The 24,810-nt window shown below is 43.4% G+C and overlaps 1 protein-coding gene across 1 annotated transcript in view; it reads right to left on the bottom strand.

The window, feature by feature from the left end:
- LOC308293196 (RNA-binding motif, single-stranded-interacting protein 3-like) overlaps positions 1-24,810 on the bottom strand; it is a 527,253-nt gene that overhangs the window by 399,240 nt on the left and 103,203 nt on the right. Inside the window, exon 2 of the mRNA XM_080735633.1 lies at positions 15,497-15,654. Coding sequence (XP_080591759.1) covers positions 15,497-15,654 — 158 coding nt within the window. The remainder of the gene's footprint in view (positions 1-15,496; positions 15,655-24,810) is intronic.

The following is a 24,810-nucleotide window of genomic DNA, read 5'->3' as shown; positions in this document are numbered from 1 at the left end:
CCCGTCTGTCTGTCCGTCCGTCCATCCATCCATCTAGCCTGCCAGTCATTTGGCAAATCAGCCCGGGCAGTCGACCTCTCACTATCTGGGTGTTCAGCCAAACGGACCTTATGCCCGACATCCATATATCACTGTCGGGGCAGAAACCTCGTATCTCCAAGTTTCAAAGATGTGTAGATTCTTTCGCAAAGCAAAGCCCCGCTTCATCATACAAGGCCGTCGCACGAAAGTAGAGAAAACAGCAGATCTGCAAGCACACAACGCCTCGCGGTGCTTGTAGATCGGCTGTTTTCACTAGTTTAAATCGTTTTAAAACCGATGAATACAAAACAAACGGTTTTGGACATACAAGGTTTCCACCCGACATCCATATATCAGGCTGATGGGTTCTGGGAGCCAACGGAACGATCAAGCGGAGACGAAGCGAAACCTCCCGAATCCGCCTATAACTGCGTCGTCCAAACGGCACGCTGTGCCTGAACGCCGGTTGAACTTTGCTGTTGTTACTTCACGCTTCTTTTTTTTTACGGCTTACGATCAAAGCGTTTTGTTGGAGTTGTTTTGGAAGGGCCTTAGTTTTTCGGTAATTCGAGTAATTGTGTGTTCTATTGCTTTCGACCCGGCCTGTGTGTGTGTGTGTGTGTGTGTGTGTGGTGTGTGTGAAAGTGCACACGTGGATTTGTGCATGAGTGTGTGTGCCAGGCACATGCACACATAGACATCAAAGGGGGCTTGAGCCCTGCCCTTTTATCCGTCTGCAAAAAGTGCCCTCTCCAGACCATGAATGCAGTTTTTACTATGGTGAAAGAAATGCAAATGTCCAAACTCTCCTGAACTTGAATGCAGCATCTTATGTTGAAAGAATTGTCCTTTCTGCGTAGAAACCAAGCATCGAAAATAGCGCTGCCACACGTTGTGAGCTTGGAGGTCTGCTATTTTCGATATTTTCACCAAAAGGGCCCTTTTAGAAATGTCAGCCCCTGCCTCTCTAAAATTCTCTGCACGTCCCTGGTGGGAGGGGGGGAGGGGGGGAGGTGAGTTAGAGGGTCTTGGCGTGAGAGCAGCAGAAGGCCACATGGGAGGAGTTAAAACCACAGAACAAGGCATTTATTTCCTGGCGTTGCCTGACATGTCTCAGGCGGCGCGCTACACAGCCTCCTCCAATCAGCAGCGCTGATATGGCCCGTGCTCAAGAATGCGTCAGTTTTGGCGGCAGAGTGTTTGCTTTTAAGATATGAGGGTGAACCGGGGCCTCTCGGTGCGTGTGACCCCCGCGACCCCCCCTTGGCTCGCCATGTTGGCTCGGAGTCCACTCCGCTGCCAGTCGTCTTAAAACATCTCTGGGCGCGCGCCGTATCCGCGTGCACGCCCACGAGCTGTGCGTGTACGCACGCACACACATGCACACTCAGAAGGCTCTATTTTGATTGTCTTACAGTATGTACCAGCTCTCATGCCTTAACTTAAAGGCCTGTCCATAATGTCTCCGAAGAAGATCAGCCGGAGAATCGGAGCAGCAGGAGCGGTTTTGCAGTCGCTGAATGTGAATCGCACTGTTGTGAAGAAAAAAGAGTTGAGCCGGAAGGCAAAGCTCTCTGTCTACCGAGCAATCTTCGTTCCTACTCTCACCTATGGTCATGAAGTGTGGGTCATGACCGAAAGTATAAGGTCTCGGGTACAAGCGGCCGAAATGAGTTTTCTCAGAAGGGTGGCTGCATGGTATCTCCCTTAGAGATAGGGTGAGAAGTTCAATCACCCGAGAGAGACTTCCAAGAAACGTCCGCCACAATACTGTGAAAAGTGATGACTCATCACTAAATCATAGTTTTATTGCCAAATTATGGGTCAGTTTTTAGCTCAAGGAATGTTTTTCCTGCAAAACAAATGTTTGCATTGGATTCAGAATCCCGAAAAACACCTAGTTTGACCCCTCACATGCTACTTAAAGCATATTTATTTTTTGTATTTTTTTACTCTATAGTAAAGTCTATGAGAGCCCAACTTTGATTGGCTCCCACAAGTTTCCCATGACAAATCTGCGATGCCCCTATAGCCAAAAATGTTCCATATGGCATGTTCTAACTCTGAGAAATGATTCTGCGGCCGAGTATATGGCACTATTAGAAAAAGTTATATTTACTCAATAAAATCACTGAATATCATGTATGTGATTGTTTGAGTAGGTCACACCAAACAAAATGAGTAAAAATCCAACTGTTCGTTTTGAGTTAGATGTACATATATTATTTGAGTTAATTTCATGAGAATAAATTAGTATTTGACCAACTGATTTTATTCATGAATTATACTCAATTTGTTTTGGTAATTTTCCTTCATAATATTTGAGTATGGAGTACTTATATGGATCAATTTAAAAAGACCCTTAATTATTATTCATTCCAACTAAATAATATTTCATCTCTCACAACAACCTAAACAATTGAGTAGATATGACTAAGATTCAAAATTGTACACAAGGGTTCATGGGAAAAAAGGGTTCATGGGAAAATTCTACTGGAACATTCTGTCAACAAACAGCAGCAGCAGCAGCAGCACACATCTTTTTCAACAAGAGACCTGGAGAGTGTTTGCAAATATTGGTAAGTAGATTTACTGTATCTTTGTGCATATAGGCTACACAAATGTATTGGGTATAACTTGTGTTCTTTACAAAGGTTTGCAGCTAGTTAAGGTCACAGTGAGGGTAATGTGCAAGCCTCATGACGTTTTGCATTTATTACAAGCTATGCACAGCTGCATACAATGGTGTGTACAATGAAGATAAAATGCACAGGTAGGCCTACATATTATCTACGTGTATCTATTATGGTGTTCAATGAGGATTACATTGTGTAAAAAACTTGGAAAAAGTATGAAGTAAATAAGCAACATGATTATACAGTATTCCTTGATTTTGGTTTGGCCAAGTAATTATTGGAATCATACATTGACTAAGCCTCACATGGTGTCAGTTATTTGAATTATTATCTTTTTTTTTTTCAGAAATGCTCAAATGACCAATTTACAAGCTCAAGCTTGTGAGCTGTAGATCAGCTATATCCACTATTTTTGAATATTTTGAAGTATATAATTATTATTATTAACTATATCCCTGTAAAATTGGGTTGCAGATATTAAGCATTAGATGACATGATGTTGTCAGCCAGCAGACATCAAGGAGAGTTGGCCTGCCTTGTTAGATGTTTACAGAAATGGTTACAGAAATTAGACCTGAACGTGACAGACATCTTGTCATTGTAGTTAACCACTTGTACTGTATACCCTAGCATCCCTATCCTGGGGGAAAATACCAGATCTATAATCTCACGTCTTCTTTTTTACTCTCTTCCCCTCATCTCTGTCTTCCAGGTTAGTGCAAAGTTCAGGATGATCACCACACTGAATCTCGAGCCAAAATGTATGGCAATGTTGGACTTCTATACCCCCAAACTACTGTCCATGTACCAGTCCAAGAAGGGCAGTTTGGGCACAAATGAGTATTCTACTTCAGGTATGAAACTTTCATTTACTCTAACTGCTTTAATTATATTTCACCTGGCTAATGACAATAATTACTACATTAATTTATGCTAAACTCATCTTTATCCCCTGCAACTCTCTCTCCTGATTATTCATTTCTAAATGTATGTCTTAATAGCTACTAAGGACAGTCTCCCAGCTTCCGTTGCTAAAACTGGGTTGTGGAAACAATTGTATTGCCAAAGTTTATGTTAGTTTATGAAAGTGCAGTCATACTTTTTCTTTATTGTTCAAATAATTATGTTTCTATTCTGCAGAGAGCAATCCCCAATCAACGAACACGAGAGGTCATCATCCGATATCTCGTTGACCATCTGGAAGAAGATAGTGTCAAGATCAAGGACTTTCAAGTTAGTAAAATAAGTGTGTTGACGTTTTAATGTCATCGTGGATGAGACCATCACATGCAAAGGAACAGCATAGTGATGTCCAGAGAAGGTTAATTGTGACATTGGCTGAATGGCTGTTGCATCCGTTGCATGTCTGGTCCAACTGATTCAAGATTATGCCCAGGGCTGCATGTGTGGAGACAGCTAGGATTGCTCAATGTGTGTCTGTGTGTCTTGTAACATTTAGCCTGAAAGTGAGCTCTAAACAATTATCTTCACAATGTGTGCAGGAAGGAAGCTGCTGGTGCACCTGTCAGAGTAGAAGAGAAGTTGACAGAGGAGGTGATGATGAAGATGAAGATCTACCTGCTGCAGAACCAAGAGGACTCAATGAATGAACCTACTGATGTAGGTATTGTGATTAAGGGCATCACTGCCCTCAACAATCTTGGGGATCTGCTGGTATCTGTTGGGACTGTTTCAGCCAAAGTTCAGAGACTGAAAAAATGTCTGCTTGCCGACTACTGTTCAGCAAGATGCTCTCAGAACGTGGGTATAACCTACTGAAAGTGGATTTATTGTCAAAACAGCATTTTTGCAATGGTATTTGTTGCTGATAGTAATTAGTTAATGTAAAGTGTTTGTTTCTGGTGCATTCGAGTCATAATGCAAACAGGTCAGTTTAGCATATCTACACGTGTGCATAGTCAATATGTTTAAATGTTGAGCTACTGTAAATGCTTATTTATTATTTCATATTCCAAGTTGTGATTTCCTTTCATGCCAAATGGCCTCTGACTGTCTTCTTTAATGTATTTTGTGGTTATGACTTACTGTTTATTTGATGGGCTCATTGTTCTTATGGTGCATAATGTTTGACAGACTGCTTACTTACAGTATGCACAGTTCAATTAGAGGTACTTATATACAGTATTGTGAACACACACTGCTCTTTAGTAAACAGAACATTTTAAAAGTGTCAGGGATACCCCTTTCCTATCTTTAAACATATTGTTTTTTCAGGCATTGTTGCATGTCATTTACATACTAAAGTATGTTGAATGTTCATACTTGATGTGGTGTTACACTGGTCAAAATGAGTTGATTAAAAACATAATTATCTGCATAATTATTTCATGTGTATTCATTTGACATCATGTACTCCTGGAGTAAAAGGTAAAGTAAATGAAAGGGGTAAAATGGTACTATATGAATTAAATCAATAAAAGTAAATGAATAGAGTAAATGTGACATATTTGTTTTGTTAAATCATACTCTAATATTCAATTAGATCTACTTAATATTTCAATTTATTTACTTGTAGTATTTTGTGGCATTGACTGAATAATTTAATTATATCTACTCAATTTCTTTAGGTCAGTGTACTCAATTTTAGTTGTTAATAAGTACGTAAACGTTTTGGTTACTTTTACTCAAATTAATTGAGTTTCATTTACCTGATTTCATATCAGTAATATTTACTCAATATTTTTGAGTGTAAAAATGTTTCACCAATAAAATTGAGTAGAGCCTAGTTTTTGTTCTAAGTGTGCCAAATTCCATGCTTCTTTCATAAAGTGCACAATTCCATCAAAATACTGCCCGAAACGCCTGGACTACCTGGGAACGTCTCGGTATACTCCCAGAGGGAGTGGAGGAAGTTGCGCAGGATAAGGAAATCTGGAAGTCTCAGTTGGAACTGTTACCCCCGCGACCCGATTCCGGATAAGCGGTTGAAGATGGATGGATGGATACTGTCTCCGACCACCAAACTCTTCGAAAGAAAGGTCCGGTTCAAGTTTTCAACTACAAAATTACGTCTCGCTCGCATCTCCTGAAAAACATTATCTCGAATTAGAGTTCGGAAAACTGCGTGCCGGAAAGTCGTAGCTCTCGGGCGCCTGCTGGCCTACTGGTCCAGTCGCATACCACCACATAGGCATGGGTGTCTGACGGCTGTCGCCGGTTCGATTCCCGAACAAATATTAAAAAAGAAAAAAAGAAAAATCTAAATACAGCCCTCAGAGCGCTTGATACAGAAGAGGAGAAACAAATGATGTTGTGAACGAGTGAGAACGCCCCCAGGATTCTCTTTTTCCCTCATTTCCCTAAAAATCACGGCCCCTCGGGCAGCGAGCGATCAGGCTGGATACAGAGACTCCCTGGGAGACTGGACGGGGTGGACGGGGGGGGGCAGCGGGGTCCGGGGGGGCGACGGCCAGGGGGCTGAGAGAGGAGGGGGGAATGGGTACTGGCAGGGGCGTCACAAGGGGGGGTGGGGGGGGGGGGGGGGGGAAGTGGGACTGAGTTACTAGGGCCCAAGGTGGAGGGGCCTGGAATTCATTTATACTTTAGCTATTGAAAAATAGCAGATATACAAGCTCACAGCGCGGCACTCGGTAAGGAGAACAGAAGGATAGATGGATATAGAGAAGGAGCGCGAGAGGGAAAAGACCGGTCGGTATGGCAGAAGTCAAAGTTTCTCTGTATGAAATTACTCACGTGCATGCACACCAGCTCGGGGTTTTCAAAGTGGGTGACGGACGGGGCACCCTGGGGTGCCGTGACGGCAGTCCAGGGGTGCCGTGCTGAGATAATTTGATAATAGTGGCTATTATCTCAACGTTTTCCTCGCAACATAATCACTAAAATATCGTCATTGTCGGGCAGAAACCTTGTATCTCCAAGTCTTTTGGTAAAGGCTGTCCCACAAAACTAGTGAAAACAGTCGATCTACAAGCACACAACGCCTCGCATCTGTTTTCACTAGCTTAGTACATTTTATAGATGATAAATACAAAATGAATGGTTTTACAAGGTTTCCACCCGACAACGACAATATGCTATAAGGTGCTGGGAGTGAAAATTATAATGTAGGGGTGCCTCGGATTAAAAAAATATTCATGTGGTGCCCTGAGACAAAAAGGTTTGGGAACCCCTGATGTACACAATCACACAGGTACTATAACCTCGCATAGCCAGTAAGGGTGCACCAACACACGTATTCGTATTGAACCGTTCGATACGAGGTTGTACTGAACAATACAATACCACTCCATATCCACGTTCCCCTGGAACACCCTCAAGGACCCCTAGGGGTCCGCAGAGCCCACTTAGAGAACCACTACCCTAGAGGTTTGGTACCGTAGTGTTCAAAGTTAAAACAAAGACAAATACGAAGTTATAAAAATACATTTATAAATCAAGGACATTTCTGTTTATTCTTTGTATCGTTGCACCCTTAATAGCCAAACAATATGTTAGTCTGGTTCTTCTCAGTGTTATTTATGTTCTTGCACACTTAACTGGGCCCCTGGTTGGTTCCTCACGACTTATGAGCCGTGAATTATTTGAATAAATGAGCGGGGCCAGACCTAATCTGCCAAGGGCTTTGCAATGGCAGACGCGAGGCTACACACACACATTTCAATTTGGATGATGTTTTCCATCATTTGCCGTATGACAAAGTATCCAGGGCTAGGAGTGGTTAACACCAGTAGCGACCGTCAGGTCGCATACACAAACTTTAGAAGGCAATGGTAGCCAATCAGGAGGGAATATGGGAAATGGGACAGATCCATGTTGATGACATGACTTTAGAGATACTGTATCTATCGATAAGGTATCTATCTGTGTACCGCTTTGCGTGATTTTAGGGCAAAATCTGTAGTCCAAAAATGTGTTTTGCAAAATCGGCCTCATGGTGGCACTAGAAGAGGGCCATGTGAGAAATGAGGGGTTGTGGTTTGGCAGCCAAGGAGTGTGTGTGCAAAGTTTGGCATGGATAGGGGCAACGGTGGCGGAGATATGAGTAGAGGAAAAGTGTGACTGAGTGACAGACAGTAGGTGGCGGTTGTGATAGTAACTGTGACCTGACGGTCGCAATAAGCTCTTAGATGACCCTATCCTTCCCAAAAAGTCTTTATTATGTGTGTGAGTGAGTGTGTGGGTGCGTGCGCGTGAGTGGGTGTGTGGGAGTCAAAGCTACAGAACGACAGAGATACGCAATATCAAAACACTAAGTGCTTCGCCGGTCTTATCAGCCTGTCTCTCAGGCTAATGGACTTGTGATGGGTCGGTATATCAGACAGACACACTGGTCCTATGACACACAGCCACTGGGACCAGTACCAAGCACACTGGACAGACTGTTCCCAATGCCTGTGGATCAGTGGATAATTGGCAGGATTTGACCGAGACATTTTGTGGAAAAGGTTATGAAACCCAGATTGCATAACCGTCCCCTTCGGCTGGACTCGCACACTATGTGAAATATGTTTGTGTTTATTTGTATTTTTATACCATGACATATTTGTGTGGCTGGCAGTTATATTTTAATATTGTCGTTACATTGTATAGCCTATCTCTGCTGTCGGGCCGAAACCTCCTAACTCCAAAATGTTCATTTTCGGGAAAATGAGCTCAACTGGAGTTTGGAGGTTTTGTCCCAAGCACCTTTCACTAGTTTCCATTGGTTCAATATTATTTTAAGCAACCCTCAGCTGTAAAAGGTGTTCAATAGCCCTGATTTATGCCCAAAAATCTAAAACCTCAAAAATGGAGTTGGCCAGATGTTGACGATATCAGCATTCCTCAAATGTAGTGGACAGCTGTAACGTAGGCCTATGTTCCCATAACGACTGTAACAAACAAACTGTAGCCGCTGTTTGTTAGGACTAGAATGTGGTTACCAAGAAAACACAGCCGTTGTTTGCTGTGTTTCTCAATTATGGAGGTGAAAAATACAAACACAGCCATGCTCGGTTTTTCCGGCTGACCAATCGGTGCAGCTTAAGTTCCAACACGTGCTGAATTGCTGCAGTTTGAGTGACCATTGCTACTTATAGAACTGACCAATCTCAAAGCAACCGAAACAACAATGAGCTTCAACAGTTCACAGAATGGCTGCATAGAAATGAAGTCAGCAACACACCTTCCGTGTTCTGAGTAGGGATAGGACGATATGAAAATGTCATATCACCATTATTGTGAGAAAAGAAATCGCGAGATCTACCTGCTCACAACGCGTCGCAAAGCTATTTACCAATAGGGGGTTTAAATGGTACCGGAATATGCAGCTTGGCAAATAAAAGGTGAATTGATCCCAGTGCATGATGGAGGACGATATCACGATAAATTAAATCTCCACGATACGATTATCGTGAGTGTTTTTTTATCACGATATACGATAATATCGCATATCGTCCCATCCCTAGTTCTGAGCCCCACTGTTGGGGACTCTCAGTGCGACCATGCATTTGCTTGGGCAGTTCCTCGTTCACAGTAATGTTAAAGGGGTATTTCACTTTAAAAAAAAATCACACTCGTGTGAACTGAGCGGTGGTGTGTGTGTGTGTGTGTGTGTGTGTGTGTGTGTGTGTGTGTGTGTGTGTGTGTGTGTGTGTGTGTGTGTGTGTGTGTGTGTGTGTGTGTGTGTGTGTGTGTGTGCAACAGCGCCCCTCCCTTAACATGTGTGGTCAGAAAAGGTTACTGCAGGCTACAGACAGACAGACACGGAGACAGACAGACAGACAGACCCACACACACGGCCAAGTATAGGAGCGTTGTGACCACCGCTCAAAAAAAACTTTGTCATTTTATCATCTAATCAGGCTTTTATGAACACTTTGAACAGATTTGAATAAGCTTGATTCAATATTTAGACAAAATTTGATGTAAATGTTAAACTTCAAACTCCATTTTAACCATAATAGATTCATTAAAAACACCCATTATTTTTTTCTGGTGACTCATACTACCCTCCTAATACGTGAGCAGGCCATGTTTTTTTTGATAACCTTTTTCACTTATTTTTAATAATCACTTTTTGAAAATGGAAAAAATTAAATACAATAAAAATGATTAAAAAGAAATGAAAAAAGTTATAAAAGAAACATGGCCTGCTCACGTATTAGGAATCTTTTACTACTGACAGCTGATTGTCCACTGCCTGTTAAACATGAGTACATATTGAGTCACAATGCAGAAGCCTTGTCTCCATTAATGACACTGACTCCTCTCCACTGTTTTAAAGTGAAAGGATCAAATGGAGTCGAATGGAGCTGTGCATGTGTGCACGTGCGTGCGCGCGCGTGTGTGTGTGTGTGTGTGTGTAACATGTGCGAGAGAGGGAGAGACAGAGACAGAGAGAGAAGGGCCAGCTTGTAAATAATTACCGTATATGAAAGGGGAGAACAAGTATGACTTGTTAGCGTGCGTGCGTGCGTGCGTGCGTGCGTGCGTGTGTGTGTGTGGCGTGCGTGCGTTACTACTTGATGAGGTCTTGGTCTGTGATTCCTTGGGGAGGCAGTCCAATCTAGGCTTTATTAGGCCTTATTGAGCTCGGTGTAGGCAGGTGTGTGTGTGTGTGTGTGTGTGTGTGTGTGTGTGTGTGTGTGTGTGTGTGTGTGTGTGTGTGTGTGTGTGTGTGTGTGTGTGTGCGCGCACTCTATGGAGACCAGTTGGCAGGGCTTTATGAGTATTTCTGTGCCCGTCTCTAAAATACACTCACAGTTGGTAGCACTTTTATAGGGTTTGTATAATATTATGTGCGTGTAGGTGTATCTGGCAAGCACACAGCTGACAAAGCCTTCAGCATCTGCATGGTGTGTGTGTGTGCGTGCGTGCGTGAGTGCATGCGTGTGCATGTGCTTGTATTAGTCGGGGCGTTAGGGATATTTTGTGCTAATCAGTCTAAAAGTGCCAAATTGTGCACAGATGTAGCCCAGTGCATGCTCTAATGATTTAGCTAGGGCGCCCGAGTTTGCGACCTTCGGGGTCACCACAGCGGCCAAATCAAGTTGGCCTCCCATCGACTTTCTACTGTATACAGGAGGAAAATACCCAGAAAAAAGATCTACTTTAAGTAGGATGTGAGGGGTCTAACTAGGGGTTTGTCATGATGCTGAATTCATTGCAAGCAATTGTTTCTTAAAATTGCTAAATACAAGGCACAAATACTTACTTTCCATACAATCAATTATTTGCACTGCAAGACGATTCGATACGATTATCTCCATTGTAAAACGATACCGATATGATACAAAGCCAAAACAGTACGGTATATGCTTTTGCATATCGATATGGTAGATCATTGCAAATGAAAATTGATTTTTCGATTCAGTTACTATATCGTTACACCCATAGCGTGGATGTAGTGAACCCTGGATGACGTATAACAAAACGTCCGCCCATTCATTCCCATGAAGTCATGCTTACCCAGCTCATATGCGGAAAAAGTTTCTAGCATGCATGTGTCCAACTTGGGTTTTAGAGCAAGGTGCCCAAGGGCACGCGCTGCAGCTGTGTGCCAAGCTCTGCACCAAGAGCACAGCGGGTCACTGGCGAGAATGTCTGCGCCAGCAAGAGAGAGAGAGTGTATCATTCTGTCCTATCAGTGATTCTCAAACTTTCTAGTTTCAAGGACCCCCAGTTTGATATGCATTAGTAGGGCTTATTTGAGGTAATAGATCTACAAGCTCACAACGTGTCGCGATGCGACACGTTATGACCTTGTAGATCGGCTATTTCCACTATCAATGTTCTTTTTTAAGTATAAAGTTATACCCTTACGGGTCCATTTGGTTTCATTTGTATACTGTCAGAGTTAAGTGGAGACCTTGACATTTTAAAGTTTGAGAACTACTGATTTTCCACCAAAATGCAGGTTTAAATTGAATTCTGCAATGCATCTGTGTACGTATTAACGATTAAACAGGGTTTTTTACAAGGCTCTCTCAATTGTATCAAGATATATACGATACCTCTGAAAAGGCATATTGTGAAGACATTGTATCGTCTCAACGATAATTATCACCATATCGCCCACCCCTAACTAGTAGCATGGAAATTATGTCTGTACAACGCTGTGTTTGTGTGTGGTGTATTTTCTGAGGTCTGACGTTCATATTTCTTATATTAATGCTAACTTTGCCCAGGTGTTCTTGGCAGAGCTTGTAGATGCCATAAAGTACAGCGTGGATACAGCGTTTTATGCCTAAACACTAAAATACCAGAGGATACATTCTGCAAAGCTGTAAAAAGTAAATAAATAAAACACAGCGGCGGCCATGAATGTTAGTCATCTCATTATCCTTTATAAAATAAAGTAGGATCATTTGCTTTGGTTTGCAGCCATGCATATTTTTGTACGAGGGTATGTCACTTTGTTCTCGTTGTGAATGTCTCGCTTTGAAACTCTCCATATCCGGAGCTACGAATGTTTGCGCTCTTCCGCCCACCCTGGCACTGTTTTCTGGCACATTATAAGTCATTTTACGCACGCCCGGACGCACGCACACACTGGTATTACTGTATCTGTGAGGAGTGAGGACAGTATTAGAATGGCTATTTTTGGTTCAAAATTCTTTTTTTAACACATGTTCTCCCCGTGTCACCTAGGGTAAAAATGGGGAATTTAAGGGACCCATTTTTACTACGGCAACGTGAGGCGGGACTACGGCTGCTATGGCGCAATCGCCGTTGCGGTCCAAAAAGTTAAGCAAAGAGCCGTCGGCGACGGGGTCCCGCCTCTTTCCCTGAACGCTTTGGTTCCCATGGCGACGCGTCAACGCAGCAGGCGTATTAGGCGCAACGTGGAAAGGGACCTTCTGGCGTAGTACAGACGGCTGCTACGGCGGCAGGTTGATCTATCGAGCGCTGACCATTTCCAGTTGCCGTTGTCATCTGCCGTCGCCGTACTAAGCTTAAATAGCCTAATGTACCAACACAAAAACATGCAGTAACCCCATGGCCAGTCGGGGCACCTGGTTGGAAAGGAACTGGTTGGAATAACGTGTTCCTTCCACGCGCTACGTCCAACTGGGGAAACTCCCCCCTGTCAGGTGAAAAGAAGCGGCTTGGACTCCTCATGCATAGAAGGAAGCATGAGGTCAGTCCGTTGGTCTCCCCAGGTTGGCAGAGGGAGTGTAGAGCCCAGGATTACATTAGACAATTGGCACTGGGTGAAAAATGGGTTGCAAAATCATGGGATAAAAATTCTAAAAAAAAAAAAAGATATACAATTTCTAAAGCCCAACTTCAACCAAACCACTAAACCAAATGCCTAATCTTAACCCTGACCCCAACCTGAATCTTTTCCTAAATGCAAACTCAGCTCTAAAAAAATATCTGTTAACCATGAAAACAACATTTCTCTTGTGTGGTCCAGGACCTCACAGGGCCCATTTCACAAGTTCTACTATATAGGCTCATAACTCTCAGGAGCAGAGAATGTTAGAGAGGCAGGGGCAGACATTTCCAGAAGGGCCTTTTAGTGGAAGCACCGAAAATAGCAGACCTCCAAGCTCACAACGCGTCGCTCTACGACGCGTTGTGAGCTTGGAGGTCGGCTATTTTCGGTGGGTGATACCACACTGAACTAAGCATAATCAAGTGAATACTGGGGATGTGGCGTAATGGCATGGATTTCTACACAGAGAGGGCAATTCTTGAAGAGCCCCCGGAAGCTTTGTGCGTGTGCACGTGTGTGTACACTGACGATCCAGGAAGGATATCAGTTTCTTTACAAACGGTCGCGAAACTAAAATCCTAACTGGGGCCGACAGTCACGGCATAGTGTCGCCGTGAAACAAAGCGGATCTCGGCCTCCTCTGCGTTATTTGCAACTTATTCAGAGATACAGGTGTTTTTATGCATCAGCATAGAACAGGAGTCAGTGGAGCATGGACGCTCCGTTTTGCTTCCGTGCGTGTTGCGTCTAATGAGAGGCTTCGCTGTACTTTTTCTGTTAGCAAAATCCGAACATTATAAGGCCACGTTGAGACTATAGTCTTTAGTCTTTTGTCTTATGCTTGTTCGGGGATGAAAGGGGTAGAAATTATGATAAAACAGATGTAAATTGTATCCATGACCTGCAAGTATTTATTTAGCGATCATCAGCAGGAAAAGATCTGAGTTTGGGATTGACCAGGACGGTTGCTTTCTGCACCAAACAAATGAATTCCGTGTGTATGTGTGTGTGTGTGTGTGTGTGTGTGTGTGTGTGTGTGTGTGTGTGTGTGTGTGTGTGTGTGTGTGTGTGCGTGCGTGCGTGCGTGCGTGCGTGCGTGCGTGCGTGCGTGCGTGCGTGCGTGCGTGCGTGCGTGCGTGCGTGCGTGCGTGTGTGCGCGTGCACGCGTGCGTCAAACAGCTGAACATTTGTATGTGTAGAAGAACACAGAACATTAATTAACATCAGCTCCAGAGTGATCCTGTCGGTGGCTATGGAGGTTTAAACAAAGAATGGAGTTACGCTGCTGTGCCTCGCAAACATTATGGACTGGATATTAATGAGCCTCTCCTGTTGCAGATGGACAAAAAAAGCTGGTGGACTTGGACTTCACAGAATATAAATAAGGGACGCCCAAATGATTATTTTCCTCATTAATTATTATGTAATATTTCATCCAAGTTGCAACCAATCCACTATTCAGAAAGGACATTTTCTGTATTACCAAAATCGTCCCACTCCGCACATAACCACTGTGTGTCTGAATATGAATGCAATCTGCGCGACTCTACTATTCACTGACAAATCATGCAAGCCAGGCGTATCAACAGCAAGACTCTGAAGCACGCTAGAGCGAGCCTGCACCAGCCTTGCGTATCGACAAGACCGCCATCCGAGTTGCCAAACCCTGGGGTGAAGAATGGGTTATCACCTAATTCAAAATTGCACATGGTATTTACTCTACTACTGTGCTCTCTGCGGAGATGCACTTGGAATTAAAGCTCTCTTCCGGGTTCTTTTGCAGAGTGCGGTTCCTATTAATGGCACAGCAGATGTCGCTATTTAACCTTCTACCGGTCGCAATGATCTCAATACAAGTGATTTGATGGTAACCTGACTTGCGTCAGATGGTGGCAGTGGTGCGTAGGCTACCGCTCTACTTTACCATCTGAGATCTCTCGGGCAGACTCGATGTAAGGGGCGGGCCATTTTTTGAAATCCTTTAGCAGGTGATTGGATGTGGCCGTCTCTCTGTCACAGTCTGGGAGTGCCAACTCCAACCACTCATATTGGCCTGTCTGCATCCACGTGGTCTGCAATCAGACTCTATTGGCTCAGAGCCGCTCAGAGCCCGCCCGTAGCAGCGTTATCAACTCCCACCGAGAGATCTCAGATGGTAAAGTAGAGCGGTAGCCTACGCACTACTGCCACCATAATTTGCCACCATAATTTGATGGTGGTTCAAAGATGGTGGATTTCAATTAGCCAAAAAAGTGTCTTCAAAGCGGTCTGTAGAAACCAATGGGGCTGGCTTTGTCCATTCTTTTATGAAAGTTTTGCTACACTAAAAACTATATTTTAGGTGACCGTGTACCAGTGAAGTGTACTTTGCCCCATGCAAATAAAAGCTCCCAAGCCACGAGGGGTGTGAACTTTGGCAACAACCCGAGCCGAATCCACTCCTCGCTTTCAGGACACACACACACGCACGCACGCACACACACACACACACACACACACACACACACACACACACACACACACACACACACACACACACACACACACACACACACACACACACACACACACACACACACACACACACACACACACACACACACACACACACACACACACACACACACACACACACACAGAGTGACATGACACTCACGGTTGGCAGAGTTTGATGAGGTCCTGGTCGGTGGTCCCCGGCGGCAGCCCTCGGATGTACAGGTTGGTTTTACTGAGCTGCTCCGCCCCTCCCTGATGGCAGCTGTTGGTGCTGGGGCTGGGCGGAGCCATGGGGTGAGGGGGAGGAGCATAGGGCTGCTGAGAGGGAGAAGGAACAGAGAGGAGGGAGGAAGGGTTAATGCCTCGTTCATCCTTTTACCTTTTTTAGCGGTGGTAAACCGCTCCATAGAGTGGCTGTGCGTGTGTCTGTAGCCACTTTTCCTCAGCGTTTTGCCATAGCAATGTGTGTGTGTGTGTGTGTGTGTGTGTAGCCTGTATTACATCACCAATTACATCCTAGACCTATATCCTAGTCTGAAGACGTTATGCAAGCACGACCACCACTCACTTCACATTGGGTCCCCAGAAGATGAACTTAATGTGCAATATTGTTTTCCTCACTCAATTGTAAACAAACCAACATAAAGTTTAAGTGTATAGAGGGTGTGAAAATATTAAAGCTTGGAAATGAAGACATTATGTATATTCTGGAGTTGAGGTTATGCCCACCACAGGGCTCCTGTCAAAGAGCAGTAGTCAATGATGACACTTGATGGCATTTTATGTGTTTTTATGTAAAGGATGTAGTTGGCAGACACAAACATATTATACAGTGATGAATGGTATCTGAAAATATAGAAATAATAACATAAGGATATGGAAATGGAAACAATGAACAATATGCAGTAGTACACAAAGATAGTATATTACTGAAATGAGCCATGAACTCATGTGCCATGTTAGACCTAGCATGCACTCACATTAGGCTAGGTCTAGGTTAGCTTAGCCACTGACGTTTAGCTAGCAAATACAATTACAAAAACAAACTTTTTAAACCACACACAGATCAATTCTGACACAGTGAACCTGTTACCACATGAAGCATTATTGCACTGTATAGCCAAAACAACTCACTTCGTCAAGAACGCATTCTTAGGTGCATATGTTTGTGTGTAGCAGCACTTATGCATGTAAACAATTTTGGGGTCCTCTTTAGCAGTGCCCAAACAGAAGCCTGGTCCAAACAGAAGCCTGGGTCCTCTGAGGCTGTTTGAAGCATGCCTGCACTAAATGAATTAAGGCTATGGGGAATTTTGTACAGAGGGTGTCTACACATTTCTAAAGTGACAATTTAAGAACTTTTTAATACCTCTAAAATGACAAATTAAACATTGGCCAAATTGTCAAATATTAGAGGCAGAAATGTTGCGTTGTTGTGAGCATGTAGATCTGCTATTTTCACAATAGAACTGTGTTATACAAAATGTAATGCCTCAACTCTTATTTTAACTGGGGGTCCCCAGATTATGATTATTTTGGGGGTTGCGGCCTGAAAAGGTTGAGAACCATGCAGCATTTGACCGTGTTTTTTTCTGCAATACCGCTGGCTGACCAAATGGCACTGTTGAGCAGCATTGAAATTGATGGACAACATAAGAATTCATATATTCTATGGACCGACAGCTTGGAATAAACTCCCACTACACCTAAGACAGGCAGCCTCTGTAGAAAGTCAGATATGTCCCAGAATATAACCTTATATGCTCATATTTCAACTAACATTACAAACAATAACAATAATCCATGTGTCCATATGACGTCCTGGTAATGACGTCAAGATCATTCCCATATGGGCTGTGATCTGGCCTAGTTCTGAACGCCACAAGATTATCAAGTGCGCCCTGATCCAGAAAAGTTTGAGGAACACTAGTGTTAACAGACACGAACACGAAGGGGGGGAAAGAAAAAAAAGTGTTCCCGGTGGGTTAGCGTGAGGTGAGGGAGAGAAAAATGGCGAGGGAAGAGAGGCGAGACAAGTGTGAATACATCAGCAGTTTAAAGGGAGCCGTAACGTAATTAAGATGATTAAATGCGAGATTACAGGGTTCCCTGAGAAAGGCAGAGGACACCGCACCGAGGTCACTGCGAGGCACACACACACACACACACACACACACACACACACACACACACACACACACACACACACACACACACACACACACACACACACACACACACACACGCGCGCGCATGTTTTATTCATCAGCAAAACAACAACTATAGCCAATAATTCCCAGCGCAGAAACTTTGCCTTTTTTTAATTAAACTTGATTTCTATTTATCAAGTTTAATTAAAAAACGGTAAACATGGCGACAGAAAAAAATGGGTTTCTGGGCTAAAAATCGCAGCGCTAAAAAAGCGGAGCTCTCCCTTGTCATCTCGGGTGAGGCCACACTGCCAAATCGGTGTTATAATTTAAATCAGAGAGGGTAGCCTACGAAATGGAACCCGAAAAGGACCCGTTCGGTTCCATTTCGTACCCTCTCTGAGTTATGAATGGCTAAATGAGCACAGAGGATTCCACAGGCCGAGTGCCGCGCTGCGAGCTTGTACATCTGCTATTTTTGAAAAGATGGATGGAATGCAATCGTTCACTCGCCGTCGGAAAGTTGACTTTAGAGTAGACTATTCTGGTTGACTGGCTATGAGTGGCTAACGGCTAACGCTAGCTAGCGTCAGCTAGCGCTAGCTGCAGCGCTAGCTGCAGGCTATAAACAAATAAAACGTGACCCAACTCTATTGTTGCTCTCTTCTACAAGCTCACAACGCGAGGCGGTTAAGCCTGTAGATTGTGTTTTATTATCAGGTCAGATAATCCTTCTGACTGAAGTTACACAAACACTGATTATGCTACATTTAGCACAGTTAGCCCTGTTGCACACGTAATAAATTAACTTCAACCTCGTGTTGAGCAGTTAATCCTATTTGCTACGTACGTCTACAAAAACCTTCATATTTCAAAGATAACGTGCTTACTGAAGTCTCACAGATGTCACAGTATGGTACGCTCAAGCAGAATTACCCGTATCTTTCGTATTGTTTAATAAACTGCATTTTAATCCGATCAGATGCCATTTTCTGTTGTTTTTCAGCCATGCGACCCCATCGGTTGCGAGGTGTACTGCACTTAGATACATTAATACCTTTTTAAGGAAACGACGACCGATCGTATTAAAATGCTCCTCATTAAATAATACGATCATTACGGGACATTCTGCTGGAGCGTACCCTATGGTGACATCTGTGAGCCTTCACTAAGCAATTTATCTTTGTAATCTGACCGTTTGTGTAGACGTATGTAGCAAATTGGTTAAACTGCTTCACGGTTGGCGCAGCGTAGCGTCTTTACATTTAGCCCAATAATGCTTGAGATGCTGTTGTGGCATTATCTTTTTAGAGAGCAATAACTAAAGTTTAAAACATACATAAACCACTTTAGCCCTATGTTATACCAAGGCTATTTGAAAATAGACGATCTACAAGCTCACAACGCATTGCGGTGCGACGCGTTGTGAGCTTGTAGATCTGCTATTTTCAAACATTTTGTACTTTTACTTTTGGTACTTTAAGTACATTTGGATACCAATACTTTTGTACTTTTACTCAAGTACATTTTTTATTCTGGACTTTTACTTGTAACAGAGTGATTCTACATTGCAGAATTGATACTTTACTTTATTATAAAATGTTGGTACTTTTTCCACCACTGTGTAAACGTTTGTGTTCTCATGCCAATAAAGCTTCTTTGAATTGAAGATTGAATTGAAGATTGCTCCCCATGTGGCGGAGTCAGGTCATTGCAGGTTAGAAATTTATTTAAAACTTGAATATCTCAAAAGTACTATTTCAGCATGGCATCATTCTATAAGCCATATCTTCAAAACTGTTGGGTCAATCTCCACAACCAATATATCATTTTGTAGCTATGATCCCCAGCTTTCAAATGAAATGAAAACATGAAAATGAAAAAAATTGCAATGACTGGCTCTCAGGGGTGCTGGGACACATTTTGAGGGTCTTTCACATGAAAAAGTTTGAGCACCACTGACATAGGTGCAGCATAGCTCAGGGGTAGAGCAACCGTTATTAGAGAACAAAGGGTTCCCGAAGAGTTCCCAGTTCGACATTAACATTAACATTAACTCCCCCTGAGTTAATGTCGAAGAGTCCTTGAGCAAGATTCTGAACCCCTAATTGCTCCCGGTGAGCAGGTTGGTGCCTTGCATGGTTTCCTCTGCCACCGGTGTATGAATGTGTGCGTGAATGGGTGAATGTAATGCACAATCTATGTAAAGCGCCTTGGATAAAAGCGCTATATAAATGCACCATTTACATAGAAACATGTTTTTTTTTTCTTCAAAACACCTTTGAAAGGATTTGAAATATTCAAAGACGATTTCTCAAAAATAGCAGATCTACAAGCTTGCAGCACGCGCTATGAGCTTGTAGATCTGCTATTTTTCAACAGTTAAAGCACCCAGGGACCAGAATGTGGTGCGACACCCCTGGGTCCGATGGAGGCCTCCTCCTACTTACTATTCATACCCTCCCAACCAATTTGATTATTATGGCGTAAGACAATTTACACCTCGGGAGTGGAGTGAGGTGTGAGAGAGAGTTTGACGCAGTCATCAGCATGAAATATCCTCTGAAAACATCCTCCCATCCACTTCTCCTTTAGTCCAACAGAGATCCCAGTCATTTGCATCCAAACCGTATTAACCCTCTAGGCCATGGCTACACGGAGCTGGATATTTCATATATCCCGGTTTTTCAGATACCCACATAGAAAAATATCTAGGTCCACACGACAAAGATATCTAGGTCTACACGGACCCAGTGAATCGGATATTTTTCAATCTCTCCACTTATTTATCCGGTTTAAAAAATATCCAGTTTCGCAGCCGAAATATCCAGCTTCGTGTATAGCCGGCGTCTAAGACCCACTGTTGTAATATTACAACATTTGTATTTTATTAAATAAAAGAAAAAGAAAAAAGGTTTAAATGATGTTATTTTTTGCTCCCCCTACCACCTAAACATCACCATTGGATTCTATTGTTTAGTATTACAATGCCATTGGCCACGATATTTGCATATAAATACCCCCCACAGAGGCTGACATTCACACCTCCCACACAGTGGTGGGGAAAAAGTACTCACATTTTTACTTGAGTAAATGTATCAATTATGCAACGTAGAAATACTCTGTTACAAGTAAACGTCCAGAATTCAAAGTGTACTTGAGTAAAAGTATACGAAAGTATTGGCATCAAAATGGACTTAAAGTACCAAAAGTAAAAGTACAAAATGTTTGAAAATAGCAGATCTACAAGCTCATAACACGACGCGTTATGAGCTTGTAGATCAGCTATTTTCAAATAGCCTAGGTATAAAATAGGGCGAAAGTGGATCAATGTATGTTTTATAATATAATCATTTATATCTGGAAAGTAACTAGTAACTAACGTTTTCAAATAATTGTAGTGGAGTAAAAGTACAATATTTGCCTTGAGATGTAGTGGGTAGAAGTAAAAGTACTGAAAACTGGACATACTCAAGTAAAGTACAAATACCTCAAAACTATATTTACAGTACTTAAGTAAATGTACTTAGTTACTTTACACCACTGCTCTCCGCTGTGTCTGTATTGATGCTGTTAACGTGGATTTATGGTCTGGGAGTCACCCCCGAATCCCCCCACCCCACACACACACACACCCACCCACACACGCACGCACGGTTGCGCGCGCGCGCACACCATAATGTATATCTCTATTCCAGGGTGTGCCAGAGCGAGAGAGAAACAGAGAGAGAGAGAGAGCCCGTGGATATGAGAGAAGAGGCATGATGTGTTTGAGTGAGATGGACAGAATATAGACAGAGGAGAGAGAGAGGGAAGACGGTAGAAAGGGGGGAAAAGAGGAGGAGAAGGGGGGAGTGAAAGAGAGATACAGAGAGGAGAAGTCACAGAGGAGGAGAAGAAAATGACAGAGAGAGAGAGAGAGAGAGAGAGAGAGAGAGAGAGAGAGAGAGAGATAACCAAGTTAACCCTCAGCCTCCCCTGGGGAAACACACACACACCACACACACACACACACACACACACACACACACACACACACACACACAACACACACACACACACACACACACACCACACACACACACACACACACACACACACACACACACACACACACCCCATTAGCCCTCTGCACCCTACTGTATACCACCCATCGTGTTAGCAACGGCCGGTGAAGCATGGCTGATTTGCTGTGCTATTTTGAGAGAGAGAGAGTGTGTGTGTGTGTGTGTGTGTGTGTGTGTGTGTGTGTGTGTGTGTGTGTGTGTGTGTGTGTGTGTGTGTGTGTGTGTGTGTGTGTGTGTGTGTGTGTGTGTGCGTGCACAGAGCGCGGTGTCCATCAATGGAGGACCAATTACCTCTGCTGATACAGCCGTGCACCCACCGGCTCTGGACAGTGCACGCTCCTATACAGTATATGCATTATGCACAACGTGCACGCAATTAGTGAGACAACACGCACACCCCACAAATCACTATTCTACTTCACGCACACGCATGCACAAAATCCCTTCACAAGCACACGTGTGTGTGTGTGCACACAATGCACGCCATCCACTCCATTGTGCTTCCAGCCGTTGTGTGACCTGTTACCTCTGTGGGAGAATCGGCGCGCGCGCACACACACACACACACACACACACACACACACACACACACACACACACACACACACACACACACACACACACACACACACACACACACACACACACACACACACACACACTTAACATACTGTATATGTGACACACAATTTACATGCAAATTTGCCACTTCACCCGACACCCAGCTAGACTCTGTAGCCAAGGTCTCTCTTTCTCTCTCTCTCTCTCTCTCTCTCTCTCTCTCTCTCTCTCTCTCTCTCCTCTCTCTCTCTCTCTCTCTCTCTCTCTCTCTCTCTCCTCTCTCTCTCTCTCTCTCTCTCTCTCTCTCTCTCTCTCTCTCTCTCTCTCTCTCTCTCTCTCCCTCCCTCCTCTTCCTTCCACCCCGCCCCAGTCTTGGCTTGCATCCTGGTGCTCTGGAATTCACGCGTCCCCACCCCATTGATTTGCTTTCATTTTTTAAGGTCAGAAGCTGAAATCTTACACAATGAGGTGCGCCGGGTCAAAGCAAGCCCATTACTTACACTCAGACGGAGGTTATCCCGGGGAAAGAGAGAGAGAGAAAAGATGGAAACATGCACCCCTCCCACCCCCCACCCCCGTCTAGGATGGATGGAGGGATGTGAATGGAGGAAGAGGTGGTCTCTGAGGTCACAACCACTGGATAAGGATCTTTACTGGATTGTACGCAGTAACATACTCGGTGTTAACTTAAAGTCCTACCGTTTAAAGGGGAACTGGGCAAGTCTGTGTGTATACAAACACATTCGCCCCTGCCCCTCCCCTCTATGATAGGCATCAAACAGGTTGTCGTCTTTCATGCTTTCATTGATAAGAGAGATCACTAACGAGCACACCAATCAATTACCTCGGTGCAGAACCCCTTTGAAGTTCAAAAGGGAGCAATTAAGAGCTCTGGCTGAGCTCCCCCTGACAAAAAACATCCCTCCAAGGGATGAATGTCAACATAAACAGAACCAAAATACAGCCAGGGGGATGTGTCTTTCTGCAAGGAAACACCCCAGCACAATAATATAGCGACTGATAAAGGGAAATGCTAAAAAAAATGTATATACATAATAGCCTAGTTTCCCTTTAACTTAGATTTTTGACTTCTGGTACTGTAGCTACTGTACGCGGTCATTATAGCTTTCTGATCAAACCGACATTCCAAAAGTCAGTTTGAAACTAAATTGATCTTGCCCAGAGGCACTACCTCAAAACAAATAAGGCATGGTCTGAGAGCTGAGAATATTTTGAATTCTAACAATAGTCATTATAATCAGTGTGTGTTTACTTGAGCAACACCAGCATATAAACAAATGTTGTACATGATTTTACACATTACACATTCCCTGCGTCATTTTGGCACAAGTTTCAGGGGCAGACGCTAGCAACTAAAAATACTGTTTAGAGAAGTGGTCAAAAAACTGCTAGGTACTGTTTGTGAAATGTGAATGATTGTTTAATTGCAAAGGTTACATAGTATGCTATCTAACTGTGAGAGCATACACATGTAGCGAGAGAGAGATTACAGCCTATACATTTCGGCTATTTGAAAATAGCCGATCTACAAGCACACAATGCATCTCGATGTGACGCTTCTCAGTAGTTTGTCTAGCAGTTTTTTTTTTTTTTTTTTTCTTTTTCATGTGTGCATTTTGGGCCTCCTCCATGACGGGCCTTAGGCACAATGCCTGGTGTGGGCTGTGCCGAAAAACGGCCCTGGATAGCGGAGGAAACCATGCAAGGCACCAACCTGCTCATCAGGAGCAACCAGAGGTTCAGAGTCTTGTTCAAGGACTTCTTCGACACCGAATCTGGGGGAGCCCGGGATCGAACTGGGAACCCCTGCAATACTTAATTTACAAGAAGTCTACACAATTACAGACTGTAGATAGAATTGTTGTTTTGATTGACCTGTTATCAGTCCTATGTACCATATCTATACAGCACGGAACTGTGGACAAAGTCCTATCCAACGATAACAAAATATTCTACGTTTTGATCTGAGAGATAAAATGGTGGTCCGGGCTCAAATGCCGAATAAATAACGGATATTGATATGAGAAAGGTTGGAAACTAGTGGTATAAAGCAAGGGTCTTCAACAGGCGGTCTGGGGCCCCTAGGGGGTCCTCAGAGTTACTACAGGGGGTCCTGCAAATATTTGAGTGATAGAAACCTTTTTTCTCTCTTTTTTATATTAACCACTTGAATCCTAGCGTCCATATTCTGAGAACTTTTGCCAAAAATAGCAGATCTACACGCTCACAACGCCTCGGCTTGTAGATCGGCTATTTTCAGCAAAGAGGTTTTGTAGAGGGGAAAAAGAGCAGACCAAGTATAGAGTGAAAGGTCAACTTTATTAAGTATTGACGGTTCAAGTGGTTAAATATCTGAAAACACAAATTGACATGAATAAAAAAAAACACTAATGATTGTGCTGTCAAACAATGAAACTATGAACAGGTTGTGGGGGTCCCTGCTTCATCTCTCTCTCGACTATAAGGGGTCCTTGCCTGAAAACGTTGAAGACCCCTGGTACAGTATAAAGTCTAAACAACGAGGTAAAGCTATGAGGTTAGTTTGGCCTTAAAAGAAGCCAGGTGCTCTGCAGCAGAAAGATGGATGGAGGGAGGGGGTGCGCGGCGACAGAGGGAAACAAAAGAAGGTCTCCGCACAAAGACACAGAAGAAGCAAGTCGTTTATTTATTTATGA

The sequence above is a fragment of the Nannobrachium achirus genome, assembly GCF_963921795.1.
Source record: "Nannobrachium achirus genome assembly, chromosome: 10".
Classification (NCBI taxonomy): domain Eukaryota; kingdom Metazoa; phylum Chordata; class Actinopteri; order Myctophiformes; family Myctophidae; genus Nannobrachium; species Nannobrachium achirus.
The sequence above is the reverse complement of the archived record's forward strand: the minus strand, read 5'-3'. Positions and strand labels throughout refer to the sequence as shown.